The sequence below is a fragment of the Lynx canadensis genome, chromosome D1 (assembly GCF_007474595.2).
Source record: "Lynx canadensis isolate LIC74 chromosome D1, mLynCan4.pri.v2, whole genome shotgun sequence".
Taxonomy (NCBI): domain Eukaryota; kingdom Metazoa; phylum Chordata; class Mammalia; order Carnivora; family Felidae; genus Lynx; species Lynx canadensis.
Window position 1 is genome coordinate 57,069,137 of NC_044312.2, and position 24,465 is coordinate 57,093,601.

The window sequence follows — 24,465 nt, forward strand, 5'->3', positions numbered from 1 at the left end:
GTTTCTACTCAGCAGTAGTTAACTGCTGTAGTGCTATATTGTCACATTACACCCTCACAACAACCCTGAAAGGTGGAGTTTGTGTCTTCCATAGTGTGTGTGTGTGTGTGTGAGAGAGAGAGAGAGGGAGGGAGGGAGAGAGGGAGAGAGAGACAGAAAGAGGAGAGAGAGAGACAGACAGCAAGCATATGCATACACAGAGGGAGAGTGAGAGAGAATCTTAGCAGGCTCCATGCCCAGCACAGAGCCCAAGCGGGATTCCATCCTACAACTGCAAGATCATGACCTGAGCCCAAATCAAGAATTGGATACTTAACTGACTGAGTCACCCAGGCGCCCCATTCCTTCCATTTTTAAGATGAGAAAACCAATGCTGAGTGCAGTGACCTCTCACACCTGGAAAGTGGCACAGCTGGACTTTGCCCTCATGTTTATTGGATTCCAGAGCAGAGGGAGAACCTGGTTCTGTTTTCTCAGCTGGAATGTCTGCAGGGTGAAGTTTAAGGAACAGAACAGGAGGAGGAGGTCTCTCTGATGTGTCTCCTCTCATTTTTTTTTTAATTCCATCACATTAGTTAGCAGCCACTACATCATCTAGTGTGTATATGTGATTCTGTGGCAAGAGTTTTATTAGAACAAACAGTGGAATTTTGAGAGGCTCTTGAGTAACCTTGGACAATGTTTGTGCTTTTCTAGGCCTTAGTTTATTTGTCCACTATATGGGAAATATAATCCTTGTCCCACATGCCTCACCAGGAAACCGTGAAGATCAAGTGTGAAGGGATTTTGTAAAATGTGAAGTGTTGAGTATGGAAAGGTCTGCTTTGAGTACAGAGCACCCCTGACCCAGGGCCCTCCCAGTCCTACACAGCTACCTCTGCACAGGTGGCCAGCGCTCCCCCTCTTCTCTCCCACCTGAGTTTTGCTTCCAGAGACAGAATATTGAGAGAAGTTTAAGGCCCCGACTCACTTCTTTAGCCTCATCCCTCACCATGACCCCTCTCTTAGGCCACACTGCAGCCATGCTGAACTAGTGGAAATTCCCCAAGCCTGCCAGGAGCTTTCTGTATGCTGAGACTTTATCTGTGCCCTTTCTTTTCCCTGGACACCGTTCCCAGCGTCTCCACCTGGTGTGTTCCTACTCATCTTTCAAGACTCAGCTTAGATGTTCCCACTTCTAGGATGCCTCTCTTGACCCGGTTCAGGACCTCCTAATTCTCCCCTTGATTAGCGCACCAGCCTCCTGCCTGAGCTCTTGGCCTCCAGCTTCCCTTTACCACTCAAAGCCCCCATGGTGCAGCCAGCAGCCTTTCTAAAACACAAATCTTGTCATGTCACTCCACTTAAAATAACCAGTCAATGGAATTAGCCATCAATCAATGCTTCAAGGGCTTCTCCTTGCCCTCAGGAAGATATCCAAAACCTTCTGCTGGAACTCAAGGCTTAGTCCCCAGTGGTGTCTCCAGCCTCAGCTCTCCTGTCTCTCCTGATTGCCCGACCCAGCACAGTACACCCCTGCCACATTGCTCTTGTGTCATATCTCAGACGCACCTTGCTCTCTCATGTCTCCCTATCTTTGTGCATCCCAGTGTTTCTCATGCCCAATCCCTTCATCTTACCTGGGGACTTCCTGCCTAATCTCCTAAGCCAGCTCTGATCTAACCTGTTCTGGAAGACTTTCCTGATGGCCCCAGGAAGAGTTTGTGGCTTCCTCTTCTTTATTCCCTATATGACTACTCATGCTTTTGTCACTGTGTGTCAGCTTGTCTGCTTACACTAGGAGTTTGCTGTATCTGACATGTGACTGTGTCCCCAGCAGTGCCAGCACAGGTGCATAGAGCAGCCATGTAGGATTTGTTGGTTGGGTGGGTGGTTGAACAAACAAACGAATGAATGAATGGTGAATGAATCCATCCTTGAACCATCACTTCTTGGTCAACCCCAGAACTACTGTTTCCCAGGGTAACCCCATTTTATAGCAAAAGGGGCAGCAGGGGAAGGGACTGCTCTAGAAGGGAGAAAGAAAATCAATAAAAATGTAAATCTAGTTGAGAAAAGCTGTCCCAGGCTGGCTGTGGGGAGAGATAAGGCTGGGCAGGCTGAGCCCTGGCTGACAGTGGAAGAGAGATTAGGGGACAAACAGAGCTGCAGCCAGGGCAGTGTGTCTCCCTCCTTGGTGGCTCCTCCCTCTGTCTTCACCCCGATTCTGCCCCCATGTTCCATGTGTGCCTTAAATTCTTTCAGGGACAGGGGAAGGAAACGTACAAATATTGGTCATCAGGTGCACTGCCTGTATGTTATTATTTGGTCTTCACAACTTTTGGGAGACAGGAAAGAGGAAGGATCAGCCTCACCTTACAAGTGAAGAAACAGAGCAGAGAAGTTAAATCACTTGTCAGGGTCACGTGAGTAAGTGGCAGTCAGGATTTGAACCCAAATCTCACTGACTCTAAAACTGTTCTTTTCACTCCACTCCACCAAAGGTCTACAGCCAGACTTCAGATGGTCCCCAGCCTCTGAAATCAGATGCACAAGTGTTTATATGACTGTGTGCAATTTTAATGGAGATATATCTTTTTATCAGTGTCTTTAAGGTGGTTGTCATCCACCCTCCATTACCTCTACCAGGCTTTCTCTGTAGAGGTGGTGGCCTTTGAGTTGAGTCTGGAAGATTGGGTAGGACTTCATGAGGTGAGATGGAAAGCCAAGCAGTGGGTGTGGGGATGAAGCAGGCCTACTAGGTAGCGGGAAGTGCCCGTGTTGGGGAATGTTATGGGGAAAGAATTCAACGTGGCCAAAGAATGTCAAAGGTGCTGTGGGTTCTTGCTCTTCATTTATTTGCACTCCAATCATGGCTCCTGGCTCCCAGCTCGAGAGAGGCATCTGCCTGACCTGCAACTTTCCAGGGTGGGTCTGCCAAAGGGCCTCTAGGCCAGGCATCAAGATGTTCATTCTGGTCCCAGGAGAAACTGCTAGATTTTACCACCAGTTGACACTAGCATGGAGACTTTAAGGACTTCTCCCAACTTCCAATGGCAGGGTGGGAATAAAGTGAGATCACAGATGCAATAGCTTGTGGCTCCTCATTGGCCAGAGGCCATAAGAGCATGGCTCCCTGGAATCCATCAGTCCCCGGGAACCCCTCCAGCCCTGACCTGTTCCACCCCTGGCTCTCAGCCCCATGTCTCTCTTGCAATGACTCCTGGAGTCTCCTCGCCCTGACCAGCCTGGAGATTTTAAACACAAGGACCTCATTTTCTCCTTCAAAGCTGAGCTTGACCCAGAGGCAGATTCAGCATGAAGCTAATGCTGCTTGAGTATCCGGGTCTCTCTCTAGGCCCAGGAAGGGGCCTCTGCAATGTGTTCAGGTTGTCATATCCTTGGGAAATCTGCAAAAGTAAGATGCTTTAACCACAAGCAGTTAAGATTGCTAGTTCCTTCTACTCCAGCTACTTGTGTCCCAGTTTCTCTTTATGTGAGGTGGTTGCAGGGGCCATCGGCATTTCTGGGATCTGGCTAAGGGGCAGTTGAATTGGGGATCACCTTAATTTGGGCTCATTGGGATATATTTATGTGATTCTCAGTCCCCTCTGTATATAGATAAATCATTGCTAGCTACCTCTGTATAGAGAATGGCCTCTAGGAATCCTCCTCCTCACTGTCCAACTCACTCAGCATTGTGACATCAAGGTATCATATCCAGAGGTCATCTCATAGCATGAATGTGTTTTATGCTACCTGGCCCTGGAAGTACATGGGCACTAGAGAGGAAACAGGTTTGCAGTGACAGAACCAGAAGCGAGGCTGCAGAAAATCCTCCAATCGTCAGGGGGGAAATGTATTTTAGAGGTGTGCACAAGAGTTAGTAAAAAGTATGCGTTTTCCTGAATTGTGTGATGTATTTTTTTGACTTCTTTTCTCATTATAGGTAAATTTTCACTCTTTCTTACCAATTTTGTGTTCTTTTTTTCTTTTAAAGAGGGCTCCCCAAAGTTTATAAGCTTCAATTCACACAAAACCCTGGCTTCACCATTTATGTCTGTCTGATCTGGCAAGTTGCTTAATTATTTTGAACTGTTTCCTTTTCTGTAAAACGTGAATGACAATTTGGACAGGTGAAGCCTCACAAACTTCATGACCTGATCCCATTTCTGAAACCATGACTAGAGGAAGTAACCCAGTCAAATGAAAATTAGACCAGAATATACAGACAGGGAAAGATGTCATATATAAGAAATAATAGTGAATAATGAATCCAGTAAAACTTAAATCTAAATAGCTGGAAGTAATGTGGTTGTTGCAAACTCTAATGCAGTTTGTAAGAAAGGAATTTTGTAATAGAAGAGACATTATGCAAGAACAAATTTAATAATAAGCTGTATCTTAACTCCAAATATTTCTGCAAACCTGGGAAAAGGAATATAAAACGTAAACAGCCTCCTCTTGTTGGAGGAGAATTTGAAATTCTTGGCATTGATAACAGGCTCAGATAGATGTTAAACATTTAAAGATATCAGCCAATAGAATCAAGATGGGAGTGAGAACTTCTGTACCTTCCCCTTCCTCTTTCACATGGGAGAGCCTCAAAGCCCTGCCACAGGGAGATGCTCAGAGGGTCAGAGTTGCATTGCCCTCCTGCCCCCCGCCTGCCCCCCAGCTTCTCCCCTGCCTCCAGCACAGGGCTTGGGAAGCTGCTGCTGACAGATCTGTCTCTTGCCTCCCAAGCAGCAGGTCCCAGCCAGGTCAGGTATGTGGTGGCAACAGAATGGGCTGGAGAAGATCAGGGAAACTCTCTCCCCCTCTCAGGGAGATAACCAGGCCAGATAAGACTAGCCATAAAACAAGACAAGGCCACTGAAGATAAGGACCAGTTGGTTCAGACACAAGCATTCCACAGACCCGCTCATTACATAGAGCCTGGCATTAACAAGTCCCAGCATTCTAGGCCTGGGCCTTACAAAGAACAGGTGCTTACACCAACTCAGGCATCACAGAGAACCAGATGTTACCCCCAAAACATGGTTATCACAGAACCAGGCATCTATACAGCCCCAGGCCACAAAGAGTTAGGCACCAGGAAGGAAATGGTGAAATTAGGATCTAGTCACAAAAGTAACAGTGACTTTGGTGGGCCCTGGTCAGAGTGAAATCTTGGCAATGCATAAGTACCAGTGAATGTGTGCAGAGTGTGTTTGGTCTTTGAAGTCAGAAAATGCCCAAGTGTGGGACCTGGGTCTCCCTCCCCACTGGAGCCCTGAAGGCAGAGACTAGGCCACACCCAGACTGTGGTTCCCTGAGGGCAAGGACTGGGACTTCCTGAGTCCAGAGAGCGAGCCTCCGCCTCGGCTAAACTCCCCAGGGGCCCTCACACCAGGTTTGCTGGAGGCCCCGACCAGCCTGGATGTCTTGTGAGGCCAGCTCCCTCCCTAGTAGGTCCCGCTCAGAGTTCAGGGCTCTGCCTCCAGGGGCGCCAATGGACACTTCTTGACGGAGGCTGTCCTGGCCCCACCTCCAGGCTGAGTGGGGCTGGAGATGAGACTTGAGTCCATACTGACCACACAGATGGTCATAGCTGGAAGAGGCCTGAAAGCTGGCAAGTCCATTTCCACCTGACAGAGGTGGTGGCTGAGGCCCAGAGAGGGTGCTCCCGGTGAGTGGCAAAGCTAGGCTAGGACCAGGTGTGCAGGGCAGCCTGGCCTACTGTTGTCTACTTCTCTATCTTAGGACCTGGGAGAAGATATGCAGTCCTTCCACCAGGAAAGCCTGTCAGGTCAGCCTGTCTGGCTGGGGGGAGGAAGGGGAAGACCATCTTGCATTAGAAGTGGCCAACACACCAAACCCCTAGACAACTCTTTGGTTCAGATGAGTCACAAAAGCCCAGAGAGGGTCAAACTTGCCCAAAGTCACATAGCAAGTTAGCAGAGGAGTCTGAGTTAGAAAACGGGGTTCCTGACACCCAATATTGGGCAAAGAGCCCAGAGGAGGTATTCCCAGTGGCGGCCACTCTGGGACCAGCTCACGCTCTGAATTCCTCAGGCTTCTTTTCTGGCCCTGACACTAATGGCTGCTGTTGCTGTAGGCCAGGGATGGATACGGTGACCTGGGTCCTCTCCTCTTTGTCCTGCTGCCTTAGGATGGCCAAAATCAAGGCAAAGCAGGCCAGGGAACCTGTCTTGAAGAAGAACTGGAGGCCGACAAAACCTGGAAAGAGCAAGGGACCTGTCAACTCAGGACCTCCCTTGTCTAGGGCTTGGATGGCCTTGGCCTGGGCAGAGTAGGGTCAGCAATCATCACCCATTGTGTGATCAGAGACATTGAGACCTTGCGGGTGGAAAAGAGGCTTCCAGCCCCAGGGCAATGGACCCTATCACCATGGCCTTGGTGGGGAGATGGGGAAGCCCTGGAATTAGCCCCTTCCCTGGAAAAGGGGGAGATGCTCTGCAGAAGGAGTCCTGAACAGGGAGGCAGAAGCCTGGGCATCCTCCCTGCCCTGTCCCCAGCTGGCTTATAGCCTGGGACAGTCCTCTCTGTCTAAGGGCTCAGGGGGCCTGATAGTTGCAACTTGGGATCACCCCACCTGCCACAAGAGGATTCCCTCTCCACTCTTTCCCTAACTCACCAAAGCTCTTATTTGATCTTTCTTCCTATAGAATGGGCACTAGTCAGTCCCAGCCCACAGGAGCCATGCCCTCCTCAGAGCTGGAAGTGACCAACTCCCTGCTCCCAGCCCTGTTAGCGAGTCCCCTTCAACCGCCTATCCCATCCCAGCAGCTCTCTGCCTTCAGGTTTCTTTGGTTCCCCATTGCACAGATGGGAAGACTGAGTTCCAGAAAAGACAGGTCTCCCAATGAAAGAGACAGAGCTGGGCTGGATCCCAAGCCTCCTGTGTCCTAAATTGGCCTTTCTCCCAACCCCACCTCAACTCCCCATCTTTCTCACAGCTGGGCTGCTCCCCTGCATCCTCCCCCATGGTCCGCCACGGTGACACATGTTCCTGCACAGACCACGGTTAGACCATTTGGGTTCGAGGCCCAGCTTTGCCTGTTATCAGTTGTGTGACCTTGGGCTGCTTTAATGGGTCACTTTCCTCATCCAGAAGAGTGGGGGGACAGTGGCTAGCTCGCAGGACTGGTGGGCTCAGTTACTGGATATAGCACCTGCTGCCTAGCAGGGGGATATCGATGGCCTCTCGTCCCTGCTGCTGTCCCACCTGAGACCCCAAGAGTATTTCCGGCAGCCTCCCCATGGGGCCCCTGGCACCCCCCACCTCAGGTCTCACCGGTTTCGGAGCAGGTCATGGTCATAGTAGTGACAAACGTGCCCGCCGCCCACAGCTCTGGGCCCAGTACACACAGGTGGTGGCGTGAGGCGCTGCCGTGGATCACTGGGCTGGGCATCCAGGCTGGAGGAGGACATGCTCAGGGGACAACAGGCCTGGCATCCTGCATTACCCAACCCCCCCTACTCCCTGGCATATGCAACCCCCCAGAGCCACTGGGGCCTCTTGTCCCATAAGTCTTTGGCCCTCAAGCCCACCCCTCACCCTGGTGTGAGATGCTGCCTCCCTGGATGGCCCTCTAGCTGCTTGCACACCCACCTCCAGGGTACCAGGTCCAGTTTGCCCGATGGGCCTGTGAACCCTAAGGTCAGGAACTGGGTCCCGCTCATCCCTGTGCCACAGGCCCAGCACACAGTGGGTGTCTAAGGGTCCCAGGAAGGTTCTTTACCCAAAACTCTCAGGAGCATGAACTGGATCCCCACAGCCAGCGTCTTGTCTTCTTTCTTCACTCCCCTAAGAAGCAGAAACACGGTGACATGAGGATTGAGAGGGTCTCGGCCCTCAAGGGGCTCTCACCATCCCCTGCTCTCTCACCACCCAGGGGCCAGCCTTCCCCCAGTCTGAAGGTCTGTGGGTTTGGGGTTGGGTGGGCTCAGGTTCCATATTCCATTTCCCTTCAACCTGTCGAGCCCAGCACCCAGTTCCAGGCACCCCCACTGGCCATCAGGGTCCTGTGCTGGCCTCCCTGTGTTCCTGGCCACAGACACCTCCCCTCTCCCTACCCCTGGGCCCACCAGATTCCCCTCTCCTCCTACACTTGGCAAAACCTGAAGCTAGGCAGCCAGACATGGCTTCCAACTTCCCCAAGTGCCGGGAAGCTCCAGCCTAGTTTGCCCCGGAAATCACTGGCTCCTCCTTCGTAGTAATACCAGCAGCTGGTGTTTTGGGAGTGCTCCCTATGAGCTCATTTTGTACTGCAACCCCCGCCTCACCCCCATGAGGTCGTTTATGCCATCAGGCCCATTTTACAGATAAGGAAACTGATGAATGTTTAGACAGGTTGACTTGGCCAAGACCCCACAGCTGGTGGGCGTCAGGGGGTCAGAATCTGTGAGCACACCGCCTGCAGTAACTTCTGCCTTGCCCGGGCATCTGATTCCTCTACCTTCTCTCTTTTGGCCAGGCTGCTTTACAGATCTACATGTCTTGTTGTGTTTATGAGGGTCTCCATCCCCCTTCTCATTTTCTAGAAAACAGATGGGGAACCAAAATAATCCCAACATGATGAAAATTTAGAATTGTCCTGCTCTGAGGTCCCCTTATTCCAGCCCCCACCCTAGCAATGCTGACTTTGGCCTTAGGTAACAATTTGTCGGTCCCAGCAGGCACCCTCAGGACAAAGGCCAGAAAGAACATGAACCAAGAAGCAGTGCTCTGCGTGGGCTGGGTCCACAGTGGACACACAAGTGCTTATTGACTTGAAGGCTCATGAGCCACAACTTACAGGGCTTTGTTTTCTGGGTGTACCTCCTGTGGCCCACTCATCACAGGTAGGGTGGGGGCGGGGAGTCGGGGGACACTCCACTTTCTCCTTGCTGTGACTGGGTGGCCAGGGCAGGGCCTTAGGTGTGGCCTCCCGTCCCCTGAGGCAAGTGAGGACCTGGGCTCTGGTGCTGGCACCGGTACTATTCCACCCAGCGGCTGTGACAAGACCTGGGGCTGACATCTGACTCTCTCTGAGCCTCGGTTTTCCTATCTGTAAATGGGGAGGAAACTTCACTTTAGCAGGTTGCCGTGAGGACGAAGACGGGGCAGTGAGAGCCTGGCCTGTTGCGGGGGGGCCCAGCACACCCGAGTGGCCTCCTTCTTGGAACCCCTCCCTCAGGATTCCTTGTCCTGCCTAGGGTTAAGGACTTCTTGGTATCCACCAGGTGTGGCCTGCCCCTGCTTTCACCTTAGGATGAGCATGAAGGAGGGTGTGTGGGTGAGACTGGCCAGTGCCGCACCCAGGCTGACCAGGAACATGAAGGGCAGCACCAGGTGGCTGCAGGCGGAGTCGCAGGAGCCCGCGGGCACAGGGCCTCCCCCTACCACGCAGCTGCAGTTGGCGTAGAAAACCTAGGGTGGGGAGGGGGCAGAGAAAAGCCTTCAGGAGGCTCCAAGGGCAAACAGCTGGCCCAGGCCCCAGAAGGCCCAGAAGGCCCCAGAAGGCCCCAAGGGCACGAGCCAGCTGGGGTGGAGCTGGCTGGAGGCTGGGATTTCTGACCCCTGCAGCCAAGCACGACCCTGGACACGCATGGTTCACACACACATGGGCTGAGGCTGCTGGGAGAGGGAAGTGGTGAACAGAAAAGAGAGAGGGGCCTGGAAGAGCATCAGCCCCACCACACCACACTCACACATTCACACACGCTCACATACACCCACACTCACACAATCATACACATACACACCACACACTCTCTCTCCCACACACCACAGTCCCACAACATACACTCACACACCCACCCACACACATACATCCACACTCACCCAGTCACATACACACATGCACATGTGCACACACACTCTCTTTCTTTCACCTGGTAATGCCAGAGTGTTCCAAATTCCCGACTGTCTGCACAAGGAATCAAAGTAACAGAATGTTTTGGGGAAGGAACTCGGATTTTCCAGCTCAGGGTTCCTCTTCCAGAGCACTGGGTTCCAGACTAGACTCTCAAGGGGAAATGGAGATTGCTTCTCTCCAAAAGGATGGAGAGATGCAGGCAGCACAGCGGGCACCCTGGCTCAGCACGTGAAGGGCAAGGAAGGCTTCTTGGAAGAGGGGCGTTGGATTTGGGTCTTGAGGAATGAATAGGAGTTTTCCGAGATGAAAACTGAAATGAGTAGAGGGAAGGTCAAATGCAAAATCCCATGAAAGTGGCAGGAAAGAACCTAGCAAATCTTTCAGTGAGCCTGGAGCAGAGCGTGCACGCGGGAGAGGGCAGAGGGGCGGCGCTCCAGGATTGCGTTGGGAAGACATGGTGAACAGCTTGGGACACAAAAGAGGAACCTGGACTGCTGTTTCCAGAAACACAGTGCACCAGCACCCTGCCAATCATACTGCCAACAACTTAAAATGCTGGATGAAGTATTGAAAACATTGTCCTGAGTGCATCCATGAGCTGGCAGAAAGTGAAAAACTCGGGTTAGTACTAAGAGCCTGGAATCCAGGGAGGTGAGCAGAATCCGGAAATAAGCTTTGGCCGCGATATGTTTGCGGAACTTGTACTAGGGAGTACAGCTTTCTGAGGTCTGGGGGCTTCAGGGCCAGAGGATAAATCTTAGCCCTCCCTCCTGCCAGGGTGAAGTCTACTAGGAGACCCCCAGAAAACTGGGACCCCTCCAGAGGCTGAGGTCTGAGTAAAAGCTGAGTCCTTTTCAGACTGTAAGGAATGGCCCCTAGGCTGGCCCAAGGGTGTGTCTGACTGTAGCTCAAATCCCCACCCCCTACCGTGGCCTGGAAAACTTCCAGCCTAGGATTCTTTCAGAAGTGGTCTAGACTGCCAGTGCCCTCAGGCGCCTCACAGGAGCAAAGCAAGCCAGGAAGCCTAGGCTTCTCTTCCCCATAGATCAGAGTTTCTGACCGGGTGCCCCAGGGACCCTCGGCCTCTGCTGGGAGACAGGTGTGCAGGGATGGGTCCCATCAGCCCTCGAGGGGGTCTGGTCGGCCTGGGGCAGCCTCTCACCTTCAACCCTGGCGGCCTCAGACACTTCCCATTGTGGAAAGGGTTGGGAGGCCCTGAGCTGGACCCTGGGAGCCTTGGGAAGATTGTAAGCTTGGAAGGGACAAGACCTGACAGTACAAAAGCTGCTCTGGCCCCTGGGAGGGGACGGCCCGGGGAGGGGGAGGGTGGGGGGTGCGAAGACAGGCCAAGATGCCCAATGTGGAGAGAGTGGTAGGGAGGCAGGAGGAGGGGGAGGAGAATACAGAAAAAGGTTTTGATTTGAGAGATATTTAATAGATAAAATTACGGCAAGGCAAAATGAGGGAGAGACCTGGGATTCAGGCTTGGGTAACTGGGTGCTCTTTCCATTGCCTCGCAGAGCGCCTGCACACGCTAAGGCTGAGCACACACCATTTGGACCTTCGCCTACAGGCTAAGCAGCCCACCCGGTTCAATGGAAGGACAGGTAAGGAGAGAAATATGCGAAGGCAAGATTACTGGAAGAGAAATCACCTGCCCCCGTGCCTTTTCTAGGGAGCAGAAGATTGCAGGGGTGGACACAAAGTGAGAGGCCTTTCTCTTGGGCTTTTCCCAGCCCTCGTTCACATTCATCTAATTCTGGCAGGAAGTTCTTCCTATGGATGACTTCAGTCTCTCCAGCTGCCTCTGATTCTCACTCCCCAGGGGGATTCAGCCTTACCCCCTGAGCCCCAGATCCCACCAAGCACCCACCTCTTTCCATCTTTCTCCTGGTCCTTTACGTGTTCATAAATGGTTACTGAGTGCAGCCATGCTGGGCGCTGACTGACCCAGCCCTGAGCCCATGAGCTCACCATCGACCTGGAGAGGCAGGCCAGAGACTATTCCAGGCCAGGGCGACAGTTCCTGATGCTGACCAGGGCCCAGCTGCACCTTCCCCCCAATACTATACCCAGACACAACCTCTGAGGATGCTCTGGGGAGGGGGCTGGGCTGGGAGGCCAGAACCCTGGGTTTTAATCCCAGCTCTGGCACTAAGTCTTTGGGCAATGCCGAATCCTTCCCTGGGCCTCCATTTCTCATCTGTATAATGGACATAGCAGGAGTGTGTATCACCAAGTGCTTAAAATGTCCCAGCCACTAGGCACGCTAAGTGCTTTTCGTAGGTTATGTCAATATGGCTCTTCACTTGCTATTCAATGAATTCAGCTGAGGCAAGCATTTGGCACAGTGGCTAGTATACAGTGGGTACTCATTATGATCACCTACATTTTATAGAGCAGGAAACTGAGGCACAGATCAAATAATTTGCCTAAGGTAACAGAGCCAGTTATAGGTAGAATAGGGGTTCGAACTGGGTGGCCTGGCCTTAGTGCTCAGGGGCCCATATCCACAAACATTTACTGTTCTCTTGGGGATCTTGCCTCAGCTGGAAGGGCCTGGGGTCCTCTGGAAGGGTCTTAGGGAGATCAAACCAGGCAAGAACAGTGAGTGCTAAGGAGGCCCAAGGCCTGGGATTATGATTATTGCAAATACGGTTTGCACAGCCCAGGTGGCTCCTGTTGGTTCTGAAACCCCATTGACCAGGTGCTTTACTCTGCACTAGCCGTGGGGTCCAGGTCTCTCTACTTGGAGGAACCTTGGGCTTAGATGCTGATACCCAGCAGGATGCAAAGGCAGGGGTTCTGCGTGACAAAGGTGGGGAGCCCTGGAGAGAGGAACATGGTGTCATAATGACCAGCCTGACACTGTACCCCCCCCAGCACCTCCCCACACACACACATACACACATGTTAATCTACAGCCTGGGGGCCTGAGGAAGGCTGATATTATCCTCATTTGTCATTAGGGGGGACTGAGGAGAAAGGGAAAGAGGAGTGGCTAGTCTCGGTGACCTTTTTAAGGTTCACAGAGTGCACGCTGCTGATTATTCTGCCCTCTCTTCCCTGCTGGGAGTCCCTTGAGGGTAGGGCCTCTTGCCTCTGGGTCTTCAGTCCCCAGCACAGGGCCTGGCACAGAGGAGGGATTCTGCGAAGGTTTGTTGACTGACTTGTTGACCGACCGGGCTCACTGTGCCAGCCTCCCCACCGTCTCCCTGTCTCCTAGCCTGCACTCTGCTCACCTTCCTCCACACTGTGGTCTCAAGTGTGATCAGACACAGATCGGACCCTGTCACTTGCCTGCTTAAAACCTATCCAAGGCTCCCCCTCACTCTCTTGATACGGTCCCTACTGGTGGCCTGGCATTCAAGGTTCTTCTCTGCCTGGGCCTCGCTTTCCCTCTTTGAAACCTTATGCTTCTGCTCCAACAAGTTCTTTGCAGTTTCTTGAAATGCTGTGTGCGTGTGTGCATGTGCCATGTGCACATGCTCGCTCTCAGACTCTGCTTCTGCTGCTCCCCCTGCCTGGAAAGCCCTTTCTTAGTTTGCTCACTCATCCTTGAAGATCCAGCTCAAAGGCCGCTTCCCAGAAAGCCTTCCAGGACCCTTCCAGGCAGGATGTATCTTCTTCTATCCTTGTCTGTACTTGTGGGGACCCTTTTACCTGCCTACCACCAGCCCTGGAATTCCTGACTTGTTTCCTTTTGCCTCTCCCCTGCACAGACAGCTGGAGCCAGATCTGGTTCACCCCTGTGCTCTGGGGCCTGGCCCATGGCTGGGCCCAGACTGGCGATAAAAGTTTATTGTGAGAATAATGTTCTACATCGGCCAACAGAAGGAGACAGACTGGCCAACAGATAGACAGACGGAAAAGCCACAGAATGAGAATGTTCAAAGATGGAGAGTGTGATGGGTGCACAAAGACAGGGAGGGGCGGAGAGCCCCAGGGAGGCAGAGGGAGCCGTCAGAGGCCGGACCCACCTGGCTTTTGTCCAGAGCCTCCTGGACCACCCGGCTTGTGCAGCCTGCCTGGCAGGGTGTGAGGTACTCCACATGGGTGCTGGGGTCGCAGATAGGGTTAAAGTCGTCCAATGGACAGGAGCAATTCCCTCTGCAGGCTGGAAACTGTTCTAGTCCAGGCAAGTTGCTGGGGGGAGAGAAAGCCGGCAGAGTTAGCCTGGATTCCTGGCCGCCTCACCCCTGCAGCCCAGCTCCCCACCCCAAGAGCAATGCCCACATGTTTCAACTCCACGCAGAGATTTGTTCACTGTCAGGGCTGTTCCATGAAGGTGCAGTGGTGGGCACCTTGCAATGGAGATGTGCAAGCAGGGAGATGAACTAGAAGCTGCGGGAGGCCTCCCAATGGGAGAAGCAGGGAGCACAGTCGGATGGAGGCCTCTGAGACCCCTTCTGGCCCCAACACCCTACAAGCCTTTGAATTTTTGCAAGCATCTCCACTCTTCAGTGGCCCTTCTTTAGGGAACACAAGATAAACTCATCCCAGAGTTTAGTCTCAGATGAAAAGTGCTTTTTTCTTGATGACCTGGATTGCTTCCTTTTCTTAGAAAATTTGAGTTATGTGTGTTGGGACCAGTCAGGGCACCTGACTAGCTGCAGGATCACTGACCTGTCCCTGCCTCTCACTGGGCCTCAGTGTCTCCCTTAGCTCAGCTGGGGACCCCCTCCCATCGCCATCCTGTAGTTTCACAACCTCTCAGCTCACATCACTACCCTGTTCACTGTGACTACTGCAGGACTTAGTCCCGCCAATTCCCTCTGGAGGGCCTGCCCCCAAGTCCCAGGAGTGCCCCCACTCTAGTCAGCTGGGGCAAGATGGGGTGGACAGGGGCAGGAGATCAGAAGAGAGGATGAGTTCAAGGGGTAAGTCACCCTGGGAGAGGTGCAGAGGGGGCCCCTGGGACTCAGAATGTGACCTGACTTCATAACTAAGAGGGAGAAAACCTGCCAGGGAGCCTATGGCCAGGCTACAGAGGAGGCCAGAGTGGCCAGCTGAGGGTCCTGTGGACTTAGGGTGGGTATGGACAGAGTGGCAGGCCTGGCCAGCTTTGTGCCATCCCGGTTCCCTGGAGAAGAGGCCCAGCAGGGGCAGGGGAAGTGAGTAGGACAACTGTTGAGTCAGCCAGCCTGTAGCCAGAGTTGGGAGTGGGGTGGGAGAGCATAGGGGCAGAGGTGAGTTCTACTCCTTCTCCTTCCCTCAGAGGAGTCTCCCTCCAACAGTGTGTGTGGGGGGGTGGAGATCATCTCTCCCTCCTTTTCTGCCAGGCAGCGGAGGGAATGGGCTGGCACTGCTGGAACTGAAGCTGCACCAGGGGACTCCATCCAGGGGCAGACCCTTGTCAGGAAGGCCGAGTGGATGAGAGCTGGGGGCTCTTCCTCGGCCCCTTGCTCCTGTGGGGAGAGCCCTGGCTTCAGGCTCGGCCCCTCCCAGCTGGACAGCCCTGGGTGGGTGACTTCACCTCTCTGAGCCTCTCTATCCTCATCTGTGAAATGGGGATAATGGTAGGACCCATCTCAGAGATCCTGTGAAGATTCAATGAGACAGAATATGGGAAGAACTGGGCAAGACGCTGGGAGCATGGGAGACCCTCAGTTCTCGGCGGCTGTAAGTATCATTAGTTGGGCTGGAATATGAGAAATTCTCCTTAATTTGCTCAGTTTGTCCCAAAAGGCTTCTTCAATGAATTAGAGCCCAAAGCTCAGTTGAGTGAATTGCACAAAGAGGAGAACACAGTGAGATGAGATGTCAGAGTCAAGGTGAGAGGCAGAAGGGAAGGGAAATTGGCATGTGTGCTAGGTGACTTTTTTCCATTTCCTTTTTGCAAAACTGGTGCTAAAATACCCATTTGCTCTTTACTCTACAAATCATTTAAAGGCTCTGGCTCGCTCCTCAAACAGGGGACTTTAGAGGGCCTGGCTAAAGCTCCACCAGCCGTGCCTCGAACAAGGGCTCTGCAGACAGGAGGCAGCAGAGTCGCCTCAATGGGAAAAGAAGGGAGAAGGAAGGAGGGGAAGGGAAAGGGAGATGGGGGAGAGGTTTTATTGTGGGATCAGGGACAGAGGGAAGAGCTGAGCATTTCTGGGCCCTGAGCTGTGCCTCCTGCAGGTGGGGAGAGCTGGCATGTGGGTGGAGAGAGGAAGTGCCCAGAGAGAGGTGGGCACGGAGACAACTGGGGAATTCTAGCTGCATCTTGGGCCAGCCTGAGCCTGGAGCAGTTCCCGGGAAAAGTGAAATCATTCTGAAGAGGCAGCAATGTATCTTCCAACATCCTCTTGAAGACAGACCCCACTGGGAGAGGGCATTTGCCTGAGGCAGGGTGGGGGGACAAAGAGATGGAGAAGGGAGATAGGCATCAGAGGCTTTCCTCCTGGTACTGCCCAGATGTGGAAAAAGAACTCTATAAAGGTTTAAGGTCGTGGGACAACAGAATTTTAGTTGCCAGGCTCTAAAAACCCCAAATCTTTGAGGTCTGTAAGCCAACTCTTTCCTAGAGCTTAAGCCCCTTCTGCAGCATCCATGATAGATGGCTTCCAGCCCTCTGCTCACCCCCTCTCTCTATACTCCTGCCCCCCCTCCCCCAGGGATGGAGAGTATGCAGGCTCCCAGGCCAGCCTTTCTTCTGGCCAGAAACAAAGTGTTCCTCAGGCTGAGCTGGGTCTTGTTCTCTGACGTGGCCTCTGTCTCACCTCCCCTTGGCTCACAGGGCTTGGCCACTCTGGAGATGCCATCCCCACGAGTGGCTTTGCCCTGCCTTGGCTTCCATCTTTCCGCAGACCCAAACTGTCCTGTCTGTGATGTTCCCTGCCCCTTCTAGTGATGTCTGACACCTTCACCGGAGACCCGGAGACAGAAGTCCCACTGCTCTGAAGGTAGGTGGGGAGGGGAGGAGAAGGTGCTGGTGGAAAGTGAGATTTGAGGTAGATGGGTCCCCTAATTCATCTGGCCTTGTCTTGGCCCCCTCCCTGACACGTCTCCCCGCCTGCTTATGCTCACGTGCTCTCGCACACACTCACCCAGGCTCGTGGGTGATGCCTGCAATCCGGTGGGTAGGGCAGCCCATGAAAAAGAGGGGCAGGCTGAGAAGTAGGCAGAACAGCGCCCCCAGCAGGCAGAGGGCTCCACAGCGCATGGGGCCCAGGTGGAGGCGCTTGACCAGCATGCCCCCCACCACGATGCCTATAATGGCCGATGGGATGGTGAGGCCGCCTATGAGCAGGTTGGCGTAGGACGCTGTGACGGAAAACTGGCGCTCCAGGAACTTGGGCAAGAAGGTGGCCATGCCTGCTACCATGGATGACATGCACACCTGAGACAGGACCACCAGCAGGAAGATGGGGTGGCGCAGGGTCCGCAGCAGCACCCTGGGGAACACTGTTGGGGAAGCGGGGAGAAGGTCAGAGTGGGCAGGCCAGCCATTCTTTCATTTCTGTCCCATCCTGCCCTGTTCAGTTTAGACAGATCTATTCCTTTCATCCCATCTCATTTAATTCTACTGCATTCGCTTCTATCCCATTACAATGGACTCCTGTCCATTTAATTCTATTCTGCTTTTGAAACTGTTTCATTACATTCCATTGAGTTAGATTGCACACTATTTAATCATGCTTCTTTCCGTTTGATTCTATCCAAACTTTGATTCCATGTAGTTCTATTTGATTCTAGTTCATTCATGTCATCCCACCTCATTCCATTTCTACCCATTCACATCGTAGTTTTCCCACTTAGTCCTTTTCATCCTGTCCTGCTCTAGCTCTTTCCAAGCCAACCTGGCCCTTCGTCTTCCCTCTGGTGTCCCCAGCACAAAACAGAAATAGTTTATATTTCTCCATAGCACTTTACCTAACATACCACATGTTTCACTCACTCAGCCATTTTCTAGTCGCTCCACTAGAATATAAACTTCTTTAAGAGCAGGGGGGATTTTTGACTGTTATGTTAATTGCTGAATCTCCAGAGCCTGGGGCATAGCAGACACTCAATAAATATTTATGGAATAAATGAGGGAATGAACAAATGGACAAACAGGCCCATATATGATCAACTATCAAGATGCTGGAATAGGACCAAGACCTCCAGAGAAGGTGAACACTGAGCAGGCTCAGTGCTGGGTAGCTTCTCAAGGAAGGACAGGGGTAGGGCCTGAAGAATGGGTCTGAAGGAAAAGGAATCCCTATAGGGACGCAGCAGGGACAAAGGCACGGAGAAAGGCATAGAAGTGACGGGTCTGGCTTTGATGACCTCCCCGGTCTCCTTTTAGCTCCTAAACTGATGTCCAGCATACAGGTTTCCTCACTGCAGATCTGCTAACCCAAAGGGCATGTAACATGGGGTAAGTCTGAAAGAGCTTCAGGGCCTTCATCAGCTGGGGCAGCCAGGGTGACAGCCAAGAATGCTTCCTGTTCTAACATGCGCAACTCTCTCTCCACTAACATCAAAAGAGAAAAGACGTGTTTCTGCCTGCAGGAGGGGAGGTGGAAGTTAACTGGAGGCATAGGGGAGAGAGGAGGAAAGGCCTTTCCAAGATCAGAGGAGCAAACCACCTGGCAGTCGGGACTGGTAGGGAAAGACAGCCATGGGGCTCTTCTGGGCCAAGTGGGGGGTCCCATTTGTTCCTGCAGTGGCAGGACCAGGGCCTCTGTCACTTGAGATCTCTATCTGTCCTTAGAGCATGGCCAGAGCCCAGTCAGCTGGCCCTCTGGCCCTCTGGCCCTCTGGGCCAGGCCAGGAATTGTTTCCTTAGGCGCCAGAAAATAAAGACAAATAGTCTAGGCAGGGTGGGTAGGAGCTGGGGCTGTGGAATCCCCCTTCCTTTTCCCAGGCCTGCTTCCTGTCCTGAGTCCCTGCCATGCAGCGCATTCAGCCAGCACTTGGAATGAGAAGGTATCACATGTGGCCTTTACCCCAGACAGCTGCTCTGGCCTCCTTCCCTCCCATGAGCTACCCTGGCCAGGACTGGCCTCATTGTACAGACGGGTACCATAGAACTCACCCAAGTTCTCCTAGAGAGGCTGGGCCATGGCCAGGAGTTTCCAGAGGTTTCCTAACTCCGAATGTAAAGGTCATTCTGTCTGCTATTACCTCCCCTGCCTCTCCCACATTCCTGTGCCCCTCTGGTTGCCTGACTCCAGAGGTCTGTCTCCTTGTTTCTATCCCATTCTCCTGTGCTAATCATTGCAGTGCACTTTGTACCCATCCTCTATCTCTCTTCAACATCTTCAGCCTATCCCTAGAACAGATGGAAAATTCCTAGAGGCAGGGCTATGCCTTTCACTTAGATAGGGATACCTAAAGGGGAACTCCAGGGGCACCTCCATTAGGTAGCTACCTCTCTTAGCTTAGTACAGTGTCTCCTCTATCACATAAGCTAGGGCTTCTCCCCATTCAGAGACCATGTCTTTCTTATCAGACAGGAGCCTCTCACAGCTCAGAGGCCAGGTCTTCCCTCACTGTAGGGACTATGTTTCTTCCATTTGTCAAGGGCCTCCCTTAATTCAACAATAGTATCTCTCCCATCAGACAGGGGCCTCCTCCAGCACAGAGGCCAGCTCTCTTCCATTAGACAAAGCATTTTCTCCCTCCATTCAGGGTCTATGTATCCTCCATTAGACAGCACTCCCCCCCCCCCCCGCCCCCCAGCACAGAGATTGTGTCTCTCTCATTGAATAGGATCTCTCCCAGCACAGGGACTATGTTTCCCCAGACAAAGACCTTCTCTAACTCAGGGACTGTTTTCCCCTAAGAGTTTAGGCCTCCTGCAGCTAAGGGCCATGATTCCTCCTCCCTCTGGCTCCCCCATGGTCCCATGTGGTCAAGGCCAAACCTCAGGTCACAATGATCTCCCCAGAACTCAGCAGTAAAGCTCAGAAGTCAAGCTTGCTGACCAACTTCAGGGCCTATGGCTAGCCCTGCCTCAATCTCCTCTAGGCTCATGGAGAAGCTGAAACAGCCAGAGACTATCTGCCCAGGACACCCGCTCCAGGATCCAATTTCAGTGATTGGCCCCAGCTTCCCTCTGGGCAGAAGCCAAAGCAGTGATTAATAAACTCTCCTATGGAGAGTGTGCTGGGGCCTTCCAGCAGCTGTGGGTGATCTGAGGTTAGGAAGTCAAAGCCCCTCCTGTCTCTAGGCCCAGCCCCATGGGGTCCAGCCCCCCCCCCCCCCCCCCCCCCCCCCGCCCACATTCCCTGGGGATACTGAAGAACTGGGGGCTGGATTACTGGCATCCCAACAACAAGTCTTAGGACACACTTCCAAGAATTGGGCCTAATTTACTTCCTGTTTCAAAAGTCCTCAGTGGGGGCAGGGATGGGTGTTGAAGCAAACCCTGTGGTTATCACCCTCCTAAACCATAGGCAGCTCACCTTACTGTCCCAGGACATGGTCAGAATAATTGCAATAGGGCACGGGTGGTAATTGAAATAATAATTGCACCTTATATAAGTAAAGTTGTTTTTTTTTTTTTTTATATTATACAAAAGGCTTTCCATTCATCACCCCATTTGCTTCTCCTAATAGTCCTTGAGAGAAGCAGAGCAAGGATTATTGGCCCTGAGGGTTCAGAGAGCTGAGAGGAGGGAGAGCCAGGCTTGTTGGGGGAAGGAGAGGAGTAGCACTTGAGCTTGACCTAGAGGGACAAGGGAGATTTTGATAGATAGCAATAAAAACTGATGTTCCAGCCAGAGGGGATCGTATAAGCAAAGACTTACAGGAGCGTATGGTGCTCATGAGGGGTCTGTAGGTGTGAAAGATAAATCAAGAAGGGCAGGAAGGGGCTGGATCCCGTGCAGCTTCAAATGCCCCTCTGGTCCCCCTTCCCCATATCCTGGCCTGAGCTTTCTTACCTTTGATAAACTGGATCACAGTCAGGTCTGGTGCAATCTGGACTAGGCCATCCTGCTTCTCTAGAGGTTCCCGCAGACTCTGCTCAGAGGGAGAATCTTCACCCTGGAAGACACACAACCCAGGCAGTCATCTGGATGCCAGACATTCTGCCCAGATATGCCTGTGGGTGCGGAAACACTCTGAAAGAGAAGAGGGTATGGGGCTGTCACCTCATCAGGAGCAATAGGGGCCAGCAGTGTTCCATTTGTTCTTGGCCCCGAACAGGCCAGAATGGATTGTTGCTGATGCCTGCTGGCTGGGGGTGAGACCTCTCTGGTGCCTCAACACCCTGTAAGACCTCAGGACCTTTGCTTCACCTTGGTGGGGGAACCCTAAGAAAGGCTGAAGTTGAGTGTCTTGCTAATCCAGCAAGATGGGCATTCAGAGTAGAAGGTAAGTTGATTTGAAGAGAAAATAACGATCTTACATATACATGTACGTCCAAGTCAAACCTTGTTCAGGGTCTCTCCTCTGCTGGGCTCTGAGCTCTGCAAGAGCTCAGGGATCATCTTTATCTTATTCTCTGTTGAAACCTTGGTGCCTAGCATAGGGCCTGAGGTAAAATAGTGGGCATCTGATAAATATCCATGAAAAGAAGAAACGCAACAGATGTCTCTAACAGGCAATGGGTGCGGCCAATGCTGGCCTCTTGGAAGAAAAATGAGATCAAAAGGAGATGCTAATGTGATGCAGGCAAGCTTGTACACTGCTCAGAAGTGGGTTCGGTTTGGTTCGGAATAGGGCAAAACGTCCACACTGAGTACCCCAGGGGCCTAGCAGAATGGGGGTTCCAGGATATGCCAGGCCACCAGTATGTGGGCTCCTGCTCCATCCTCCCTGGGACCTGCAAAGGAAGGGGTCTTACACTTCACACCTGAGCAAAGAAGCTGCGAAGTGAGGTAACTTGCTCAACATTACACAGAACTATGATCTGAGCTCAAGCTTACCTGAGTAGAAAACTCATGCTTTATCCACTAAGCCCTGTGAGTTGGAGGCCCTGATGCAAGACAGGCAGAATTGGGAGGCACCTTTGTGGTGTTATGTGGAGGGGCCTGAGAGCCCACACTTTGGGTCTTACCCACTCTGGGTAAGTTACCGGGGGTCTGTTATTCATTTATACCTTCGAGTTGTGCTGACACAGCAGCCACCGGCCATGTGTGGTCACTGAGCACCAGGATTGTGTCTTGTCCAAACTGAGATGTGCCATGAATACCAAATACAGGCTGCATTTCAAAGACTTCGTATGAAAAAGATGGGAAAATACCTCATCATTAGTTTTTTTCATATTTATGATGTGCTAAAATGAGAATATTTTAGATATAGTGGGTTAACTTAATTATTAAAATTAATGTCTTTAACTTTCGAATGTGCTGCCAGAACATTTAGAATTACATATGTGGTTCACATAATATTTCTTTTGGACACACTGTCTTCAAGAAAATCAGGGAATCTCCTTACGCCTTTCTTAGTCCTAGCTAAGCTATGGAGGGTGGTGCAGGAAGGTCCTGGGACCCCAGGGAGGGGTACTAGGCCTGGGGTACTTCCCAGAAACAGAAGCAGGAGGGGCTAAGGTAAACTATTAACTTCCCAGCATTTCTTATCAGGGATGGAAGGACAGGCTCGACCTTTGGACGAGACAGAACCTTGGACAGGCAGAACCTTGTGAGTTCCTTGTTTTCATGTAAACAGTAAAGTCAACCACAGTGTCTGCATGTACAACCCTATATGGTCTACCCAGCACTTTCACATCCACTGTGTCATCTGATTCCCGTAGCAGTCTGGTGAAGGGGTTATTACCGCACCTATTTCGCAGAAAAGGAAACTGAGGCCCCAGAAAGGGAAGTGTCACCTAGGGAGCAATGGGCAGAGCAGGTTCTCAAATGTGGGTCCTATAGTACCACACTGTCTCATGCTGTGAAAAAGAGCATGGGGTTTGGAGACAAGAGGGGAGGGGCAGACCTTCAGGAGCTGGGAGGCCAGGGAAGGCATCCAGGAGAAGTGAGGTTTGAGATTTGTGGACTGGAAGGAAGAGGTTATTTGAAGCAAGGGCATAGTCTAGCAGGAGTGTGGCTGGGGGAAGGGGTCTATCAGTGCAGAAAGTGATGGGGAAGCCATCCTGACTATGGGTAAGAGTTGCTAGGGCAGGAGCTGGGCGGTTGGGAGGGCCATGCTAAGGGACTTTACTTGGGCCTTATCTGGTAGGTACTGGGAGCACTGACCTAGCTCCAGTCCTGTGTTCTCCACAAGTTCCCACCTCTCTCTCCAGATCTGTTCGGAGGACTCCTAAGAGCCAGCTCCTGAAACCGAAAGCCTTGTGATTTGGAGTTGGACACATCTGGTTGTGGTTTGCCCAGGTCAGCAGGCCTGCGCTAGTGAGCTGGTTAGAACTTCCCCTCTCGGGGCCGTGTGTTGACTGCTGCAAGCCTGCGGGACACCGGACACCATGTGTGGTCCCCCACATGAAAGGACCCTGTCTGCCGGGCCTCCAGGGAGTCATCCTCAGAGGAAGCTGGGTTCCTGGAAAGCTCTATGTGGAGCTGTGACCCCACGGAGCCACGCTGACCCTGGCAGGTGATGCCCTCAGCTTCCATCACAGGTGGCCACGGCAAGCGGCCACAGGGAATGGGGTTATCTGCTAGACTTCCTACCTGCTGCGGGAGGGAGGTCGTGTTTCTAGCAGAGTGCCTAGAGATCTGAGCTTCACAGAAGATTGTGACATGCTTCGGGCTTTCTCGTATTGAGATCCGTGCAACAGGCCATGCCTCTCTTTTCCCTTTGACTACCAGAAAGCTCAGAACCAAATAAGTGGTTCAGTTATAACAATTGACTTCATTTTGTGGTCCATGCTCCTATGTTTCTCTCTCTCATTCTGACAAACTTTTGTTGCTGTTTCTATTTTCCTGCTTCTTGGTCTCGGCTGAGTGATTCAGCCCAGGTCCTGCAATGCTCTTCCTGGGTCTGAATCCCAGCTCCACCATTCATTAGCCATGTGGTCGGGTTATTTAATCTTTCTGTAACTCGGCACCTCAGGTGTTAAATGGGGGTAATAGCTGCATCTACTTCATGGGTGGATTACAAGGATTAAATGAGATAATACATACCAAGGGCTTAGAACAATGCATGGTACAGAGTAGGCAATAGATGTCAGCCTAATTCCCCACTCTTTTATTAGCACTGTACGTGAATTTGGTGTGAGCTGTAAGAAGAATATTAGGAAAAAAAAGATAATTTTTCCATTATTTTTCAAAACTAAAGAGCTGGCTGGAGCAGAGAAAGATACTAAGAACAAGCATTCCTGGTTGTCAGGCATTGAACAACCCACTTCACACTTTGTTTCATTCTTACAAAACCCCCAAGATGTGAACGTTGTGATTATACCCATTTTATGGATTTCAGAATTGTAAGTGCAGAGGCGGGATTCATACCCAGGCTGGTTTGGTACAGACACCATATGTCTAACTCCTGTTGCTGGCCTCCCGCTAGGCCGGCACTCAGACACCTCAGGCACCAAGGAAACTCTTGGGCCAGATCAGCTTCCAGTCAGCTCTCTTCTTTAGCCTCAGTCTCCTCGGCAGTCAAACGGAGGTACTGGACTAGATCGGTGTTTTGAAAACTGGGTTTTTAGCAGCAAAACCCTTTCCCCAATTGAAACCTCACTCCAAGACTTGTATAAAAACACATAAAAGTAGAATCTGTCTGATTGAAGTGTGTGTGTATGTGT

General features: G+C 52.0%; 1 protein-coding gene across 1 annotated transcript in view; it reads right to left on the reverse strand.

Moving 5' to 3' along the window:
• Window positions 1-4,091: 4,091 nt before the first annotated feature.
• Window positions 4,092-24,465, reverse strand: part of SLCO2B1 (solute carrier organic anion transporter family member 2B1) — a 46,823-nt gene continuing 26,449 nt past the window's right edge. Inside the window, 9 exon segments of the mRNA XM_030332790.1 lie at window positions 4,092-6,201; window positions 7,281-7,317; window positions 7,319-7,363; window positions 7,365-7,402; window positions 7,728-7,792; window positions 9,234-9,397; window positions 13,826-13,991; window positions 16,877-17,234; window positions 20,705-20,807. Coding sequence (XP_030188650.1) covers window positions 6,017-6,201; window positions 7,281-7,317; window positions 7,319-7,363; window positions 7,365-7,402; window positions 7,728-7,792; window positions 9,234-9,397; window positions 13,826-13,991; window positions 16,877-17,234; window positions 20,705-20,807 — 1,161 coding nt within the window. The 3' untranslated portion in view covers window positions 4,092-6,016.